This window comes from Bolinopsis microptera, chromosome 7 (assembly GCF_026151205.1).
Source record: "Bolinopsis microptera isolate Bmic1 chromosome 7, MBARI_Bmic_1.0, whole genome shotgun sequence".
NCBI lineage: Eukaryota > Metazoa > Ctenophora > Tentaculata > Lobata > Bolinopsidae > Bolinopsis > Bolinopsis microptera.
In genome coordinates, this window is record NC_087078.1 from 17,872,473 (window position 1) to 17,892,792 (window position 20,320).

At 37.8% G+C, this 20,320-nt stretch overlaps 2 protein-coding genes across 2 annotated transcripts; both read left to right on the forward strand.

Annotated features, from left to right (window-relative positions):
* The first annotated feature begins 2,104 nt into the window (after positions 1-2,104).
* LOC134818771 (transcriptional repressor protein YY1-like) lies at positions 2,105-3,135 on the forward strand. Its single transcript, XM_063828415.1, has 4 exons — positions 2,105-2,133; positions 2,353-2,450; positions 2,627-2,681; positions 2,953-3,135. The coding sequence occupies exons 2-4, from the start codon at positions 2,404-2,406 to the stop codon at positions 3,133-3,135; spliced, it is 285 nt and encodes a 94-aa protein (XP_063684485.1). The 5' UTR covers positions 2,105-2,133; positions 2,353-2,403.
* Positions 3,136-3,385: 250 nt separating this feature from the next.
* LOC134818772 (zinc finger protein 43-like) lies at positions 3,386-19,702 on the forward strand. The gene is made up of 11 exons (XM_063828416.1): positions 3,386-3,395; positions 5,630-5,661; positions 5,881-5,978; positions 6,155-6,209; positions 6,481-6,639; positions 9,573-9,751; positions 15,689-15,752; positions 15,972-16,069; positions 16,243-16,297; positions 16,558-16,716; positions 18,538-19,702. The coding sequence occupies exons 1-11, from the start codon at positions 3,386-3,388 to the stop codon at positions 18,715-18,717; spliced, it is 1,089 nt and encodes a 362-aa protein (XP_063684486.1). The 3' UTR covers positions 18,718-19,702.
* Positions 19,703-20,320: the final 618 nt, after the last annotated feature.

The following is a 20,320-nucleotide window of genomic DNA, read 5'->3' on the forward strand; positions in this document are numbered from 1 at the left end:
ATTACTATCATGCAGTATATCAACATTATTATACAATATCCATCCCATCCTACACATACATAGCTTGTTATTTTAAATTATTGCATTATATAGATTATCATCATGGTGTCAGATTTTTGCAGATTTTTGTCGAACCATCTTAAATTATAATACTGGTGATTTGAAATGGTTGGCTTGGTATTTTTGCGGGCCCCACACTTGACATTACAGAATTTGTTTCTTACCCTTAGCTTTAAGATTCCAAAACCATGTTGAATTTAACTCGAATTTTTAACCAAAATTCACTACTAGCGATAACAAAAAAAGCTAAAAAAATCAAATTTCACACTTTTACTCAAGTCAAGCGCTGATAAACGGTTAACGGTGAATTTCCATTATTCACACTTAGAGGCAACTTTTGGTACCAAATTTATCAAAATCAGAGACAACAAATTCTGTGCCAGCTCATGGCGCTTATTACATAGCAGTGGCGTAGGACTGATGAAAAGTTTGAAAATTAGAAATTTTCAGAAAATGTGTTATTGGACTGCCGATCTGGGGAGCAACCTAGGGCCCTCTATATATTCATGCCCATTGTAGGCTACATCCCCGATCCCCGAGACTTCGTCTTACTTTCGTCTGGTTTGCACTCTCTCTTCATACCAAGTTACTAGCTAGGTAACAAGGTAATCGAGACAGTTTTCAACGTAACAACGATTTCAGCCGGTTCGGACAAATCTTTGTTCTAACCATTTGAACAACAAATCAGTGCACTGCCATCTGTACGCGCCCTCACACACTGTTCTTAAACCAGAGTTAGCTTTATACCAACATAGTTCACGAAATATTTACTTGTATGTACCCCTAATCATCGAATTACCACCCAATTTCACGCTATTACAACTCCCTGCAACTCCACTGCAACTCCAAGCTCTTAATTACGCCTTATATGGATGTGTAATTAGCTTTGCAAATATCACGTGCTAGATGCAGCTTTTAATTACGCCTTATATGGTGCGTAATCGGGTCTGCATGATAGCTCAATGTCACGCGCTATATATCCAACCAGTAAACGCGCTCAATCGATATCTCGTGACTGTCACGTGACAGCTATCCAAGGAAATTATCTATATGGCGCCTCCGGTGTAAACTAGGAAAGAGCTAGTTTGAGCTTTAAATAGGCAGGACACCGCTAATTCTGCAGCTGAAATTTATAACTTCTACCATCACTCAAGCAGGTGGCGGTGAAGTTGAAAGTCAGCCTGTGTGAGCGTGTTAAATCACTCCTTATGCTACATTGTCCCGGTCACTAAGTACTCCCTGTACTAGACGTAGTAATAATAATAAACTATAATAATAATAATAAACTATGATATAAGTTATTATAATAACTATGGTAACAATCTTTTGCCGTCCAGTTCATCTATTCCAAAGAGACCTTGTTTTCATGATTTTAAGATTTCATGCCGAAACACTGCTTATCATATTAATCACTAGCAACACTCAAAAACTCATTGTAACTCAAGCTCACTCCGAATTCTATTGTTGATCTCATCTCAGTGCTTTCATGAGGGGTGTGACAGCCCGGTCACACCCCTCATGACATATATAAATGGTACGAAAGTCGGCGGTTTTTCGAAAAAAAATTAGGTCACCATCATTACATTATTTTCCCCAAATTATTTTTCACGCATTTTCCTTATATATTAATTATGAATTTATCGATTTACTATCAACTAATCAATATAGTAAGTTATTAATATGAATCATAAAACAATTAATGAACACTAGTATTCGATTATGAATCGCTTCAAAAATGATTTTTGACACGTTCCATTAAAAATAAGCAAGCTCTGTCACTACTTTATTGGCCACGGCGGTGAAATTTCGGGAGTAGTGGAAGATAACAAACACTACCGGTGTCCTATACCCTCTGGAGGATTATAAGTTAAATTGAGGCTAACTTTCAAAGGCTCCGGAGAAATTTAAAAAAAGATGAAACAGCTGATCAGAGAAGATCTTTGTATTTAATTTTCTCAAATATTGGGTTGGTTGTAAGGATGCTGTATTCACAAACTTTTCAGATTAGTTTTTTTTGTCTTTAATGAGTTTATAATTTCAGAGATAGATTTTAACGAGGAGGAGCGATCTGAGGTAAGTTTTAAAATTTCTTTTAATTGGTTGATTGTTCCAACCATTTTAGTATGAAATTTCAAAGCTTTTGGCATGCAGTAAAATGTAGTCACTGCACCATGTATTTATGTATTTGCAGCTGTCAAAATTAATTCTAGCTAATCCCAGTGAGGGTAGTGTTTACACATGAACGCCTATCACAGCTTTTTTACAACTTCCTTAAACCTGCATTTGTTTCAGTGTAAAGATGGTAAGAACAGCAAATCCCTGACCAGAAGTGACCTGGATAAGATGAACCTGAGAGATCCCAAAACTTTGGCCGAAATTGCCAAGAAATTGTAAGTTTTACATGTAGTTTCTCTTTTGATGTACGGCTGCTCTATTAAGGAGGTTATCTTCAGGTTTTTAATTATCACACGTTACCACAGTAAAAACCTACAAGGCATGAGCTGTGTCACACAATTACCACCAAAAGTTGACATTTTAATTAATTCCTAATAACTCTGTTCCTCAGCACGAGAAAGAAGGTCAACAGTCCGACCGAGAGAACAGTTAAATGCACTGACCCGGTTAGTTTCTTAGTTACTTAGTAGACACACTACTACTATAACAGTACGTATTTAGGTACAGTTTGTAGTACGTATTTAGGTACATCTTGCATATGAGCTAGGTTTTAACTTTATCAGCCCTCTATTTAATCAATTGTCGGTTAATTTTATCGTTTTAACAGTGATTGATTCGTATTGGAAGGCTGGTGTCTAATCGCTGAAGTACCAGCTATCCAACCCGATTGGTTACTGTAGTCTAGCCTAGACTGACAATTAACTTACAATTTAACAGGATTGTTCGAAGATGTTTAAGGATCATATCGGATTACGGAAACATCTGTTATCTCACGCCCCTAAAGTGCACGTGTGCGCGGAGTGTGGTAAGGCGTTCAAGGAGAGTTCTAAGCTGAAGCGACATGCTCTGGTCCACACTGGAGAAAAGCCCTTTCAGGTGAAGATTTCCTTCACTATTTAACCTTGGAATTTGTATCCATCAAAGTTTATCGAAATTGGTAGAGTATTACGGGATATCTCATATCGGCACTGCACGGAATTCCGACACCGCACGAAATCTTTCAATTCCTAATTTATAAGGAATTCCATGTGCAAGGAATTTAGGTAAAGAAGGGCTTGTAACTGAGGCTCTCCTTGATAGTTCATTCACGTAACCGGTTATATGTTAACAGTAATCACTCGTGCAAAGAAACAGTGGTGTTAGGGGTAGGATGGCAGAGGGTAACTATTCATTCTTTTCAATCTGTTCAAGAAACAATATACGTGTGTTTGATGTGGGCCTGTTATTTCAGTTACAGTTCCACAATACCGCAACCCATATTAATGGGGTTTAAGTTGATCCGCACCATATCATATTACTATCATGCAGTATATCAACATTATTATACAATATCCATCCCATCCTACACATACATAGCTTGTTATTTTAAATTATTGCATTATATAGATTATCATCATGGTGTCAGATTTTTGCAGATTTTTGTCGAACCATCTTAAATTATAATACTGGTGATTTGAAATGGTTGGCTTGGTATTTTTGCGGGCCCCACACTTGACATTACAGAATTTGTTTCTTACCCTTAGCTTTAAGATTCCAAAACCATGTTGAATTTAACTCGAATTTTTAACCAAAATTCACTACTAGCGATAACAAAAAAAGCTAAAAAAATCAAATTTCACACTTTTACTCAAGTCAAGCGCTGATAAACGGTTAACGGTGAATTTCCATTATTCACACTTAGAGGCAACTTTTGGTACCAAATTTATCAAAATCAGAGACAACAAATTCTGTGCCAGCTCATGGCGCTTATTACATAGCAGTGGCGTAGGACTGATGAAAAGTTTGAAAATTAGAAATTTTCAGAAAATGTGTTATTGGACTGCCGATCTGGGGAGCAACCTAGGGCCCTCTATATATTCATGCCCATTGTAGGCTACATCCCCGATCCCCGAGACTTCGTCTTACTTTCGTCTGGTTTGCACTCTCTCTTCATACCAAGTTACTAGCTAGGTAACAAGGTAATCGAGACAGTTTTCAACGTAACAACGATTTCAGCCGGTTCGGACAAATCTTTGTTCTAACCATTTGAACAACAAATCAGTGCACTGCCATCTGTACGCGCCCTCACACACTGTTCTTAAACCAGAGTTAGCTTTATACCAACATAGTTCACGAAATATTTACTTGTATGTACCCCTAATCATCGAATTACCACCCAATTTCACGCTATTACAACTCCCTGCAACTCCACTGCAACTCCAAGCTCTTAATTACGCCTTATATGGATGTGTAATTAGCTTTGCAAATATCACGTGCTAGATGCAGCTTTTAATTACGCCTTATATGGTGCGTAATCGGGTCTGCATGATAGCTCAATGTCACGCGCTATATATCCAACCAGTAAACGCGCTCAATCGATATCTCGTGACTGTCACGTGACAGCTATCCAAGGAAATTATCTATATGGCGCCTCCGGTGTAAACTAGGAAAGAGCTAGTTTGAGCTTTAAATAGGCAGGACACCGCTAATTCTGCAGCTGAAATTTATAACTTCTACCATCACTCAAGCAGGTGGCGGTGAAGTTGAAAGTCAGCCTGTGTGAGCGTGTTAAATCACTCCTTATGCTACATTGTCCCGGTCACTAAGTACTCCCTGTACTAGACGTAGTAATAATAATAAACTATAATAATAATAATAAACTATGATATAAGTTATTATAATAACTATGGTAACAATCTTTTGCCGTCCAGTTCATCTATTCCAAAGAGACCTTGTTTTCATGATTTTAAGATTTCATGCCGAAACACTGCTTATCATATTAATCACTAGCAACACTCAAAAACTCATTGTAACTCAAGCTCACTCCGAATTCTATTGTTGATCTCATCTCAGTGCTTTCATGAGGGGTGTGACAGCCCGGTCACACCCCTCATGACATATATAAATGGTACGAAAGTCGGCGGTTTTTCGAAAAAAAATTAGGTCACCATCATTACATTATTTTCCCCAAATTATTTTTCACGCATTTTCCTTATATATTAATTATGAATTTATCGATTTACTATCAACTAATCAATATAGTAAGTTATTAATATGAATCATAAAACAATTAATGAACACTAGTATTCGATTATGAATCGCTTCAAAAATGATTTTTGACACGTTCCATTAAAAATAAGCAAGCTCTGTCACTACTTTATTGGCCACGGCGGTGAAATTTCGGGAGTAGTGGAAGATAACAAACACTACCGGTGTCCTATACCCTCTGGAGGATTATAAGTTAAATTGAGGCTAACTTTCAAAGGCTCCGGAGAAATTTAAAAAAAGATGAAACAGCTGATCAGAGAAGATCTTTGTATTTAATTTTCTCAAATATTGGGTTGGTTGTAAGGATGCTGTATTCACAAACTTTTCAGATTAGTTTTTTTTGTCTTTAATGAGTTTATAATTTCAGAGATAGATTTTAACGAGGAGGAGCGATCTGAGGTAAGTTTTAAAATTTCTTTTAATTGGTTGATTGTTCCAACCATTTTAGTATGAAATTTCAAAGCTTTTGGCATGCAGTAAAATGTAGTCACTGCACCATGTATTTATGTATTTGCAGCTGTCAAAATTAATTCTAGCTAATCCCAGTGAGGGTAGTGTTTACACATGAACGCCTATCACAGCTTTTTTACAACTTCCTTAAACCTGCATTTGTTTCAGTGTAAAGATGGTAAGAACAGCAAATCCCTGACCAGAAGTGACCTGGATAAGATGAACCTGAGAGATCCCAAAACTTTGGCCGAAATTGCCAAGAAATTGTAAGTTTTACATGTAGTTTCTCTTTTGATGTACGGCTGCTCTATTAAGGAGGTTATCTTCAGGTTTTTAATTATCACACGTTACCACAGTAAAAACCTACAAGGCATGAGCTGTGTCACACAATTACCACCAAAAGTTGACATTTTAATTAATTCCTAATAACTCTGTTCCTCAGCACGAGAAAGAAGGTCAACAGTCCGACCGAGAGAACAGTTAAATGCACTGACCCGGTTAGTTTCTTAGTTACTTAGTAGACACACTACTACTATAACAGTACGTATTTAGGTACAGTTTGTAGTACGTATTTAGGTACATCTTGCATATGAGCTAGGTTTTAACTTTATCAGCCCTCTATTTAATCAATTGTCGGTTAATTTTATCGTTTTAACAGTGATTGATTCGTATTGGAAGGCTGGTGTCTAATCGCTGAAGTACCAGCTATCCAACCCGATTGGTTACTGTAGTCTAGCCTAGACTGACAATTAACTTACAATTTAACAGGATTGTTCGAAGATGTTTAAGGATCATATCGGATTACGGAAACATCTGTTATCTCACGCCCCTAAAGTGCACGTGTGCGCGGAGTGTGGTAAGGCGTTCAAGGAGAGTTCTAAGCTGAAGCGACATGCTCTGGTCCACACTGGAGAAAAGCCCTTTCAGGTGAAGATTTCCTTCACTATTTAACCTTGGAATTTGTATCCATCAAAGTTTATCGAAATTGGTAGAGTATTACGGGATATCTCATATCGGCACTGCACGGAATTCCGACACCGCACGAAATCTTTCAATTCCTAATTTATAAGGAATTCCATGTGCAAGGAATTTAGGTAAAGAAGGGCTTGTAACTGAGGCTCTCCTTGATAGTTCATTCACGTAACCGGTTATATGTTAACAGTAATCACTCGTGCAAAGAAACAGTGGTGTTAGGGGTAGGATGGCAGAGGGTAACTATTCATTCTTTTCAATCTGTTCAAGAAACAATATACGTGTGTTTGATGTGGGCCTGTTATTTCAGTTACAGTTCCACAATACCGCAACCCATATTAATGGGGTTTAAGTTGATCCGCACCATATCATATTACTATCATGCAGTATATCAACATTATTATACAATATCCATCCCATCCTACACATACATAGCTTGTTATTTTAAATTATTGCATTATATAGATTATCATCATGGTGTCAGATTTTTGCAGATTTTTGTCGAACCATCTTAAATTATAATACTGGTGATTTGAAATGGTTGGCTTGGTATTTTTGCGGGCCCCACACTTGACATTACAGAATTTGTTTCTTACCCTTAGCTTTAAGATTCCAAAACCATGTTGAATTTAACTCGAATTTTTAACCAAAATTCACTACTAGCGATAACAAAAAAAGCTAAAAAAATCAAATTTCACACTTTTACTCAAGTCAAGCGCTGATAAACGGTTAACGGTGAATTTCCATTATTCACACTTAGAGGCAACTTTTGGTACCAAATTTATCAAAATCAGAGACAACAAATTCTGTGCCAGCTCATGGCGCTTATTACATAGCAGTGGCGTAGGACTGATGAAAAGTTTGAAAATTAGAAATTTTCAGAAAATGTGTTATTGGACTGCCGATCTGGGGAGCAACCTAGGGCCCTCTATATATTCATGCCCATTGTAGGCTACATCCCCGATCCCCGAGACTTCGTCTTACTTTCGTCTGGTTTGCACTCTCTCTTCATACCAAGTTACTAGCTAGGTAACAAGGTAATCGAGACAGTTTTCAACGTAACAACGATTTCAGCCGGTTCGGACAAATCTTTGTTCTAACCATTTGAACAACAAATCAGTGCACTGCCATCTGTACGCGCCCTCACACACTGTTCTTAAACCAGAGTTAGCTTTATACCAACATAGTTCACGAAATATTTACTTGTATGTACCCCTAATCATCGAATTACCACCCAATTTCACGCTATTACAACTCCCTGCAACTCCACTGCAACTCCAAGCTCTTAATTACGCCTTATATGGATGTGTAATTAGCTTTGCAAATATCACGTGCTAGATGCAGCTTTTAATTACGCCTTATATGGTGCGTAATCGGGTCTGCATGATAGCTCAATGTCACGCGCTATATATCCAACCAGTAAACGCGCTCAATCGATATCTCGTGACTGTCACGTGACAGCTATCCAAGGAAATTATCTATATGGCGCCTCCGGTGTAAACTAGGAAAGAGCTAGTTTGAGCTTTAAATAGGCAGGACACCGCTAATTCTGCAGCTGAAATTTATAACTTCTACCATCACTCAAGCAGGTGGCGGTGAAGTTGAAAGTCAGCCTGTGTGAGCGTGTTAAATCACTCCTTATGCTACATTGTCCCGGTCACTAAGTACTCCCTGTACTAGACGTAGTAATAATAATAAACTATAATAATAATAATAATAAACTATGATATAAGTTATTATAATAACTATGGTAACAATCTTTTGCCGTCCAGTTCATCTATTCCAAAGAGACCTTGTTTTCATGATTTTAAGATTTCATGCCGAAACACTGCTTATCATATTAATCACTAGCAAGCAACACTCAAAAACTCATTGTAACTCAAGCTCACTCCGAATTCTATTGTTGATCTCATCTTAGTGCTTTTATGAGGGGTGTGACAGCCCGGTCACGGAGCATCTTGTTCGCATAAAGGAGCAGAAAGGGATTAACAAGACAATGAAGGGACGAGCTCATCTCTCCATACACTAAGAACTCTGGTGGCACTCCTGGTGATTTGAAATGGTGAAGTGGTGGGTCCCACACTTGACATTACAGACTTTGTTTCTTACCCTTAGCTTTAAGTACATACATACACATTACACATACATGAATTTGAATAGGTCTCCTCTTAGTCGTTGGAGTGGCCTGCATCACACACATCCCTTGTACGGCGTAACAGGTTCCTCCATTCCACTCGGTTCAGTGCTAACTGACGCACTGCATCTCGTGATGCTCTAAACAGGAGTCCATGTGATGTTCATTCGGTAGAAATGTTCATCCCCATATAAGGAGATATTGAAGCTAGGTAGGTTGAAACATTTCTGTGAGTAGCTAATACGCTCTTGCGGGAAGGTATCTTTACATGTTGTAGTCACAACTAGACGTGACTAGAACATGTAAGATATCACGAGATTCAGCCGGCTGAATCTCGTGATACCTCAGTCAGAATAATAATACTCTGCCAGTCGGAAACATTTATGTGAGTAGATAGATCTACATTCCACGTAGGTATCTTAACATGTTCAATTTGTTCATGTCACCATTCAGTACAAGTCAGTACAGGTCGGAATTACGATTTCCGTTCAGAAACAATTACATTGGAAAAATATCAGCAAACATCTATCTATATATAATATAATCTCAATGGGGGAGCACTCATTCACATTGCGGTCTGGTTGGACTGTTGAGAGAGTTCATACTTTCATACGACAATTTAATGCGTGTTTTCAAATATAATAGGCGGGCTTATATTTTTGCATTTCAACTGCGATAGTGAAGATCCGGCCGTAGGCACGGGTTACATTAGTTCTAGAATAAAGTTTATAATTTACTAACAACGTGATTTCAGTGCTCGTTCGAGGGATGCGGCAAGAGATTTTCCCTAGACTTCAACCTGCGGACCCACGTTAGGATTCACACAGGGGACCGGCCCTATCACTGTCCCTTTGACTTTTGCAGCAAACGCTTTGCCCAGTCCACCAACCTGAAGGCCCACATTCTGACCCATGCTAAACACAAACCATCCTAGCCATTATCCATCCGGAGACTATTTATTAACTTTCTGTAGCGCATTACCAAGTCAGCGTTTATTCTGCACAATGGAAGCAACAAGATCTGATCATGATTATGGCCATTCCAATGATTTAGATATCATTCTTGATCTTAGTTCCACCAGTATGGTCAATAATAGGGCTGGTCACATGATGTTGTGTGCAGTGCTTGCATACTGTAAATACGTGAACAATACCATTTAGTGTAAATTTAAATTTTTCTTTCGATGAATATACTTGGTTTTTTGATGAAGCATTGGGGCAGTTTCTTTTAAGCTTAAAGATTTACAATTTTTCCAATTAAAATTGAATATTATCCTATATTAGTTATGAAAATGAACACAGTCAGTGTAACTATAACTCATATAATTATAAGTTATCTGATTTTATTAATACATGTCGAACTGTAGTTGTTGTACTGCCATTGGGTACAAATACACACTAGTACATTTATTTGAGTTTACCTCCAATGGGAAAAAGAAGCCGTGTTTGTAAGTTAGATCTTGTTTTTGGTTTCTTTCAAGAATGTTTTTGTGAAATATTGAAATCTTACTCATCGGCCTCAGAAAGACTTTTAAGAAAATTGTAAAATTTGAACGATTGGTAAAATTAGAATCATGAATTTATCAAGTGTATTAATAATAACCATCCAATATTCGAAACAAATTGAAAATTCTTATTAAATTACTGTCAAGAAATGTAATAATAATTAGTTCAGACAATTACATTATTTTACAGTTCAAAAGACGTTACCAGTATCTAAGTCTATTATTTCGCTGGGGACTCGCATGAAGGCATCATCACATGCAACGTCCATTTTAGGGTCGATGAGATTTGTTATTTTTTGTCATGTTGCTATATATAAGAAGTGTTAACTGTATTTGTTGTCATTCAACTTCACTCAACTATTTGTATTATTATATTTGTATTATAGTCAGTTGCATGTCGATGTTGAGATTAATTAATAAAATGAAATTTATATCTATAACAGTGCACCAAGTTTAAACTTACAGCACAATACATATTGGCTCCTGTAGTTAGTTTCAAGGTCAAATTAAATGAGATGTTGGAACCATGGTGGGAAATTGCAAGCTAAAAAAAATCTAATTTCACACTTTTACACTGGGAGTGGCCAAAAAAGTTCAAACCTCAAAAATTATCATAAAAAGTAAAACAATACAGTAAAACCCCGATATACCGATTAGTATTACCGCACCTCGACTCTCAGACTCTGCCCCTTTCTCCCAAATGGGACAAAAAGGAGGAACAAAAAGGACAAGAACACTATAAAATGTGTATTGTATTTGTTGTCATCCAACTTCACTCGGCTATTTGTATTATTTTTCACTCAATTGGTTTCATGTCCAATGTCCATGTTGAGACTAATTATTATTAATTGAATGCCTACAAATCAGAAATGTTTGACAAATAGGCTTCAAAATAAAATGTATGGATAACAATGCACCAAGTTAAAACTTAAACCATGGTATTGGCTCCTAATTGGTTAGTTCTTTTTTACCGTCAAAAAAATTCCCGAAACCGTTCAAAATAATATTAGTAAAAAAGTAATCAGTGCAGGAGAAAATATATCGCTAAAAATCAATTGCCACGGACCACCGTTGAAATAATATAATTGTTATAATAAGTAAGTATACATAATACCACTCTCAAAGGCCAATTCTTATGTCTTAATTGCTGATCTAAATTTTTGACTGTCATGGTCAAATAATGACTATAAGATGTTAAAAAATTGTAAGCTAAAAAAACCAAACTCAAATTTTTACACTTTCAATAACCTTGAGGCTAGGGGTGGCGAAAAATTCCAAACTTCAAAAATCAGTATAATCATAAAAATAATGCCAATAGTTCGTCCTTATTTTATTTTCTTATTTTGCCATACTCACAGATCCTTTCACTGGTCATGAGGGGTCGTTCACATATTACGTAATCACTTTTTTGGTTATTCCCCCCTCCGGCCTCCGTAATCAGTTTTACACGCCATAGCAATTGTGTTAAGATTACACCAGCACAATCATTTGGAACCCCCTCAGTGATTACGAAATATGTGAACGACCCCATAAAATAATGTTTAGTCGCGTCCTCCTAGCTCTTTAAGTTATGCATCTTGGTCGACATAAATATCCTCCTCGTCTACACAGCAAGTTGGTGGTTTTGGAGGGGGTCCAGTCGGGAGATCTCGATCTTGCAGTCCTCCCATGATCATCCTCCCGGGTTCCTTTGTCTTTCTCCAGGATGTCCGGATCACAATTGGCATTGCAACGAGGCAAGCCAGAACTGCCACCAGAATCACAATCAGTAGTGCTGTCGTCACGGGATGAGGATTTCCAAGTTTGGTCTTTTTGTCCGGTATTTGCGGAGCTGGTGTCTGCTTGTTGTTTTGGGTGATATTATTCTTTGTGGTTGATGGTGGAGCGGTGTTGTTCGATGGCACTGCGGTAGTCATGTTGGTTGAAGGTTCCTCTGAGTGGTGTTTCTTTGTCTCAGTGCAGTTGTTGCCGGCTGGGTTCCAGAGATAGTTGTCCTGACACTCACAAGCAGAGTGGTCGAGAGAGGCGGTGCTGTTTTCAGGACAATTTGTACAAGATGTGCTGTTTCGAACACTGAAAGTGTTCCCACCACATTCCCTACACTCTGTACCTTCCTTGTGTAGCCCTGGAAAGCAGACACAGTTACTTGAACCAGGGGTGGAGGTAGCTCCGTTAGGACACTGGGTGCAGTTCACTGAGTTAGCAGCACTGTACTTGTACGCTGGACAAGGTATACAGTGACCCCCCGACCAGTACAGGCCAGCTTCGCAGGAACATCTACCCACAGTACCAGTTGCGTTTACACTGTTTGTTGGGCAGGGGATGCAGCCGTCAGCTGTTGCATAGAAGTTTCCAGAGCATCCGCAAGAGATCTTGTTGTAATTACTTGTGCTATCACAACCAATAGATGAATTGTAAGTACAAGTTGGGTTACAGCCCCTCAGTTTGTACATTCCTGAGGAGTAGTGAGTGCGGAACGGATAGAGGCTGCCTGTGCTTACCGAAGAGACAAGTTTGTGGTATTTTAGCTTCTTACAGATCTGGAGAGAAGTACCTGGGTCGGGATACCCATAGTAAGTAGAATAGCGTCGACATACGTTTTTACGAGCTGCTCCGTTGATACTCACCATCAGTAACCCTTCGTAGGAGCGCTCACTGTCTGTCTTCCATATCGAAAACAGTTCTGCTGCACCTTGGAAAACAGAACTTGCTAATTTTCAAGTGATATTGTTGCAATTCAGTTTTAAAATCAGAGGGACTCTCTTCTTTATTTTGCAATTTGAAAAGATCGATGATGATACAGAGAAGGAAAACAAACACTTTCATGTTGAGTAATGTTTACAAATCGGACTGTGCAGTGGTTAATTGATTGAGGGGGGGGGGGGGGGGAGGGGGGGGGGGCTGACCATATTAAAGTATATTAAAGTATATCCCCGCCCCTAAATCGGGAATAAAACCTATATTTTAATATACTTTAATCTACTTAAATATACCCAAAATTAGTCGAGCTATATTCTTCGTTTAGATTTGCAAGATAAGCCTGTTTTTTGACTAGTACATGAATTTACATCCAGTTTGGTCAAAAAATGGTGAGTTATGAGCTTTAAACCATACGCCCATATTTAGGTAACCGCACCAAATTTGAAAGCTTTTGCCCAAAATTCGATCAAATTTCAATATTTTTGAATGAGACTAACTTTATGTGAAAGATATAGCTCAATATCTGCTGAATAGTGGATACTTAGTAAAAAGACCTCCATGAACAAAATTGCACTTATAATATCTCGGTTTGGGATACTAGCCAAAATGACTTAATTAAAATTGAAATAACTCCATCAGTTTTCAATATTTTTGCATGAAATTTTCGGAATCGATTAAGAATTGCATTTCAAGCTTATTGTGGTCAGCGATTTTTGATTTAGGCCTCCAAAAAGATAGGGATATATTAAAGTATATTAAAGTATATTAAAGTTTATTAAAGTATATTAAAGTATATTAATTCTTAAAGTATATTAAAGTATATTAAAATATATTAAAGTATATCCCCGCCCCTAAATCGGGAGAAAAACCTACATTTTAATATACTTTAATATGGTCATCCCACCCCCCCCGCCCCCCCCCCCCCCAAAAACTTAGTAAACTTACTTGCTATCATGATCATCAAGAGAAGGTATACAAACACATTCATATTGACTACCGACTACCGAGTTGTTGAAAAGTTGACGAATTGAAATAAAGTTGTAACCTCGAATGGATGTCTGTTATATGTGAATGGGAGGAACCCGTTCCTTAGCTGATTTACTTCTCGACCCAAAATATGGTATTGAGTAGGTGTTAGTACTAGTAACTTAGTACTACTACTACAGACCATGGCTTGGTATAGTATAGTATGCTATGTTAAACTAAGCATGCTACACTTACACGAAATCAGCCAATAGTTCACAGATGGTTCGAAATCAGTACAAACACGGTAGTTAAAATACAGGGAATACATTTACAATAGTATCTAGTACGTCCTCCAATTATTCCTGGTCCAAATCTTTTTGTAGATTCCATTCCAACAGTGAGTTGTTGGTGATGGCGGTGTATCCTTTGGTTGGCGGGGTATCGGGAAATAGCTCCTAAAATCGAGCAAGTGATACCTTGAAGGGTTCTAGAGCAGTAAGGCTGTTTACTTGTCGTGGGAGGAGGTTCCATAGTCTCGCTGCGTTCCAAAGGAGATCTCGAAATGACTACACGCACACTTTACATTGTATCCTGAGGTTTCGGGAACATTTTATATTCGTCATTCACAGCAATAACCGATCAGCATCCACTATTGAGCAATCAAACTCCAGAACCACTGTCACGTGTCAAAGAATATGCCTCCCCACCTGATTTGTATCCTTGGACCTTGCTTATTTGAAATGTCCCCATTCATTATTAACTAACTTCTCATTAATCCGTTCTCATCGTCGGACTTTATCTCGCTGTAACAGTGTATCTACAAGTTGTTCTACTAAAATTGTAAGAAATTGTAAGAATTTCATTAAAGTATCATTTCAATTAGTTCTTATGAACCAGAATGAACTGAACTTACTTTTGCACTATTTTGCATCTGAATTTGGGGAGACATCTGACATTCCCTTTCTTCTTCCCTTAATTCTTCATTCTTGTCACATCTACGATTCTACTGTATCTACGCACCACTTTGTAACCTAGAGCAGGCGCGAGTGTCTGTAAATTGTACAAACCAAAAGTTTCCTTTTGCGCGGCTCAATATAATAACATCAATTACATGATGTTAATTATATTTCATAGCATCGACATGACATATTACAAGTATTGAAGACACTTCTGACTTCATCTGTAATATCGGATCCAAATAAAAATGTACCTTACGAGACATATATAAATGGTACCAAAGTCGGCGGTTTTTCGAAAAAAAATTAGGTCACCATCATTGCATTATTTTCCCCAAATTATTTTTCACGCATTTTCCTTAATTATGAATTTATCGATTTACTATCAACTAATCAATATAGTAAGTTATTAATATGAATCATAAAACAATTAATGAACACTAGTATTCGATTATGAATCGCTTTAAAAATGATTTTTGACACGTTCCATTATAAATAAGCAAGCTCTGTCACTACTTTATTGGCCACGGCGGTGAAATTTCGGGAGTAGTGGAAGATAACAAACACTACCGGTGTCCTATACCCTCTGGAGGATTATAAGTTAAGTTGAGGCTAACTTTCAAAGGCTCCGGAGAAATTTAAAAAAAGATGAAACAGCTGATCAGAGAAGATCTTTGTATTTAATTTTCTCAAATATTGGGTTGGTTGTATTAGGATGCTGTATTCACAAACTTTTCAGATTAGTTTTTTTGTCTTTAACGAGTTTATAATTTCAGAGATAGATTTTAACGAGGAGGAGCGATCTGAGGTAAGTTTTAAAATTTCTTTCAATTGTTTGATTGTTCCAACCATTTTAGTATGAAATTTCAAAGCTTCTGGCATGCAGTAAAATGTAGTCACTGCACCATGTATTTATGTATTTGCAGCTGTCAAAATTAATTCTAGCTAATCCCAGTGAGGGTAGTGTTTACACATGAACGCCTATTACAGCTTTTTTACAATTTCCTTAAACCTGCATTTGTTTCAGTGTAAAGATGGTAAGAACAGCAAATCCCTGACCAGAAGTGACCTGGATAAGATGAACCTGAGAGATCCCAAAACTTTGGCCGAAATTGCCAAGAAATTGTAAGTTTTACATGTAGTTTCTCTTTTGATGTACGGCTGCTCTATTAAGGAGGTTATCTTCAGGTTTTTAATAATCAAGCACACTTTACCACAGTAAAAACCTACAAGCTGTGTCACACGATTACCACCAACAGTTGACATTTTAATTAATTCCTAATAACTCTGTCCCTCAGCACGAGAAAGAAGGTCAACAGTCCGACCGAGAGAACAGTTAAATGCACTGACCCGGTTAGTTCCTTAGTTACTTAGTAGATAGTACGTATTTAGTTACTTAGTAGACAGTACGTATTTAGGTACATCTTGCATATAATGAGCTGGGTTTTAACTTTATCAGCCCTCGATTTAATAAATTGTCGGTTAATATAATCGTTTTAACAGCGATTGATTCGTATTGGAAGGCTGGTGTCTAATCGCTGAAGTACCAGCTATCCAACCCGATTGGTTACTGTAGTCTAGCCTAGACTGACAATCAACTTACCATTTAACAGGATTGTTCGAAGATGTTTAAGGATCATATCGGATTACGGAAACATCTGTTATCTCACGCCCCTAAAGTGCACGTGTGCGCGGAGTGTGGTAAGGCGTTCAAGGAGAGTTCTAAGCTCAAGCGACATGCTCTGGTCCACACTGGAGAAAAACCCTTTCAGGTGAAGATTTCCTTCACTATTTAACCTTGGAATTTTTATCCATCAAAGTTTATCGAAATTGGTGGAGTATTACGGGATATCTCATATCGGCACTGCACGGAATTCCGACACCGCACGAAATCTTTCAATTCCTAATTTATAAGGAATTCCATGTGCAAGGAATTTAGGTAAAGAAGGGCTTGTAACTGAAGCTCTCCTTGATAGTTCATTCACGTACCCGGTCATTATGTTAACAGTAATCACTCGTGCAAAGAAACAGTGGGGTTAGGGGTAGGATGGCAGAGAGTAACTATATTCATTTTTTTTTTCAAGCTGTTCAAGAAACAATATACGTGTGTTTCATGTGGCTCGTTCATTCAGTTACAGTTCCACAATACCGCAACCCATATTAATGGGGTTTAAGTTGATCCCCACCATATCATATTACTATCATGCAGTATATCAACATTATTATACAATATCCATCCCATGCTACACATACATAGCTTGTGTTATTTTAAATTATTGCATATAGATTATCATCATGGTGTCAGATTTTTGCAGATTTTTGTCGAACCATCTTTAATTATCATACATACATACATATACACATACATGAATAGGTCTCCTATTAGTCGTTGGAGTGGCCTGCATCACACACATCCCTTGTACGGCGTAACAGGTTCCTCCATTCCACTCGGTTCAGTGCTAACTGACGCACTGCATCTCGTGATGCTCTAAACAGGAGTCCATGTGATGTTCATTCGGTAGAAATGTTCATCCCCATATAAGGAGATATTGAAGCTAGGTAGGTTGAAACATTTCTGTGAGTAGCTAATACGCTCTTGCGGGAAGGTATCTTTACATGTTCTAGTCACCGCTAGACGTGACTAGAACATGTAAGATATCACGAGATTCAGCCGGCTGAATCTCGTGATACCTCAGTCAGAATAATAATACTCTGCCAGTCGGAAACATTTATGTGAGTAGATAGATCTACATTCCACGTAGGTATCTAAACATGTTCAATTTGTTCATGTCACCATTCAGTACAAGTCAGTACAGGTCGGAATTACGATTTCCGTTCAGAAACAATTACATGGAAAAATATCAGCAAACATCTATCTATATTCTATATATATAATCTCAATGAATCTGTGTGTGTGTTTTTGAAATTTCAGAGCGGCTTAATTAAGAAAACGGTAAGAGTTACGGGATTGGTTTTTTCGGTATAGTGCCGACAAAACTCTGACGAAGCCAATAAGCAATTAAAAAAAACGGCTGGTGGTAAGTGGTTTAATTGATGGTTTTGTACCACAAATGTCAGATTCCCGTACTGTATTGCGACACGTACCCTAGTGCGAAAACCTCCAAGATCGACACTGTCGCACTACAGTACGCTACCTGGACTGTAGTGCGGCAGTCCATTTCCAAGGCCTAAAGGTACCATCAATGACAAGATGAGGAGCCTCAGTCAAAAGATCCATGTGATTCCACCGTGCCGAGCAGGAAAGATCTTCTCCGCCGAGTAGGTAGAATCCCAAAGCAGGAAGGTTTCACCCTTGTTCGTTCTGATGTACGATCTGCCAGGGAGCGGGTTTTGACACGGCTTCGAAGGAGAGTGGGGCCGGGGGGGCCGGGGGGAGCACTCATTCACATTGCGGTCTGGTTGGACTGTTGAGAGAGTTCATACTGTCATACGACAATTTAATGCGTGTTTTCAAATATAATAGGCGGGCTTATATTTTTGCATTTCAACTGCGATAGTGAAGATCCGGCCGTAGGCACGGGTTACATTAGTTCTAGAATAAAGTTTCTAATTTACTAACAACGTGATTTCAGTGCTCGTTCGAGGGATGCGGCAAGAGATTTTCCCTAGACTTCAACCTGCGGACCCACGTCAGGATTCACACAGGGGACCGGCCCTATCACTGTCCCTTTGACTTTTGCAGCAAACGCTTTGCCCAGTCCACCAACCTGAAGGCCCACATTCTGACCCATGCTAAACACAAACCATCCTAGCCATTATCCATCCGGAGACTATTTATCAACTTTCTGTAGCGCTGTAGCGCATTACCAAGTCAGCGTTTATTCTGCACAATGGAAGCAACAAGATCTGATCATGATTATGGCCATTCCAATGATTTAGATATCATTCTTGATCTTAGTTCCACCAGTATGGTCAATAATAGGGCTGGTCACATGATGTTGTGTGCAGTGCTTGCATACTGTAAATACGTGAACAATACCATTTAGTGTAAATTTACATTTTTCTTTCCATGAATATACTTGGTTTTTTGATGAAGCATTGCGGCAGTTTCTTTTAAGCTTAAAGATTTACAATTTTTCCAATTAAAATTGAATATTATCCTATATTAGTTATGAAAATGAACACAGTTAGGGTAACTATAACTCATATTTATAAGTTATCTGATTTTATGAATACATGTCGAACTGTAGTATTGTAGGTTGTACTGCCACTGGGTACATATACACACTAGTACATTTATTTGAGTTTACCTCCAATGGGAAAAAGAAGCCGTGTTTGTAAGTTAGATCTTGTTTTTGGTTTCTTTCAAGAATGTTTTTGTGAAATATTGAAATCTTACTCATCGGCCTCAGAAAGACTTTTAAGAAAATTGTAAAATTTGAACGATTGGTAAAATTAGGATGAATTTATCAAGTGTATTACTAATAACCATCCAATATTCGAAACAAATTGAAAATTCTTATTAAATTACCGTCAAGAAATGTAATAATAATAAGTTCAGACAATTACATTATTTTACAGTTCAAAAGACGTTACCAGTATCTAAGTCTATTATTTCGCTGGGGACTCGCATGAAGGCATCATCACATGCAACGTCCATTTTAGGGTCGATGAGATTTGTTGTTTTTTGTCATGTTGCTATATAAGAAGTGTTTACTGTATTTGTTGTCATTCAACTTCACTCAACTATTTGTATTATTATAGTCAGTTGCATGTCGATAGATAGTTTCAAGGTCAAATTAAATGAGATGTTGGAAAATTGCAAGCTAAAAAATCTAATTTCGCACTTTTACTCTAGGATCAGGAGTGGCCAAAAAAGTTCAAACCTCAAAAATTATCATAAAAACAATACAGTAAAACTAAAACCCCGATACACCGCACCCCGACTCTCAGACTCTGCCCCTTTTTTCCAAATGGGACAAAAACGAGGAACAAAAAGGACATGAACACGATAAAGTGTTTATTGTATTTGATGTCATCCAACTTCACTTAACTATTTGTATCATCTTGCACTCAATTGGTTTCATGTTGAGACTAATTATTATTAATTGAATGCCTACAAATCAGAAATGTTTGACAAATAGGCTTCAAAATAAAATGTATGGGTAACAATGCACCAAGTTAAAACTTAAACCATGGTATTGGGCCGCGCTTAGACTGTCATTCCGCCGAATATTTATGAACATAATAGCCTGATGTCCCCAGGTAAAAACCATGGTATTGGCTCCTAATTGGTTAGTTCTATTTTACCGTCAAACAAAATTCCCAAAACCGTTCAAAATAATATTATTATTAGTAAACCAGTAATCAGTACAGGAGCAAATATATCGCTAAAAATCAATTGCCACGGACCAC

Bases quoted from the DNA above. Each gene is read 5' to 3' on its own strand.
- LOC134818772 (XM_063828416.1), top strand. The intron at 6,210-6,480 runs GTTAGTTTCTTA...ACAATTTAACAG, and splicing joins CAGTTAAATGCACTGACCCG to GATTGTTCGAAGATGTTTAA. The intron at 9,752-15,688 runs GCCATTATCCAT...TTTTCAGATTAG, and splicing joins GCTAAACACAAACCATCCTA to TTTTTTTGTCTTTAACGAGT.
- LOC134818771 (XM_063828415.1), top strand. From the start codon at position 2,404: ATGAACCTGAGAGATCCCAAAACTTTGGCCGAAATTGCCAAGAAATT. The intron at 2,451-2,626 runs GTAAGTTTTACA...TCTGTTCCTCAG, and splicing joins GCCGAAATTGCCAAGAAATT to CACGAGAAAGAAGGTCAACA. The intron at 2,682-2,952 runs GTTAGTTTCTTA...ACAATTTAACAG, and splicing joins CAGTTAAATGCACTGACCCG to GATTGTTCGAAGATGTTTAA.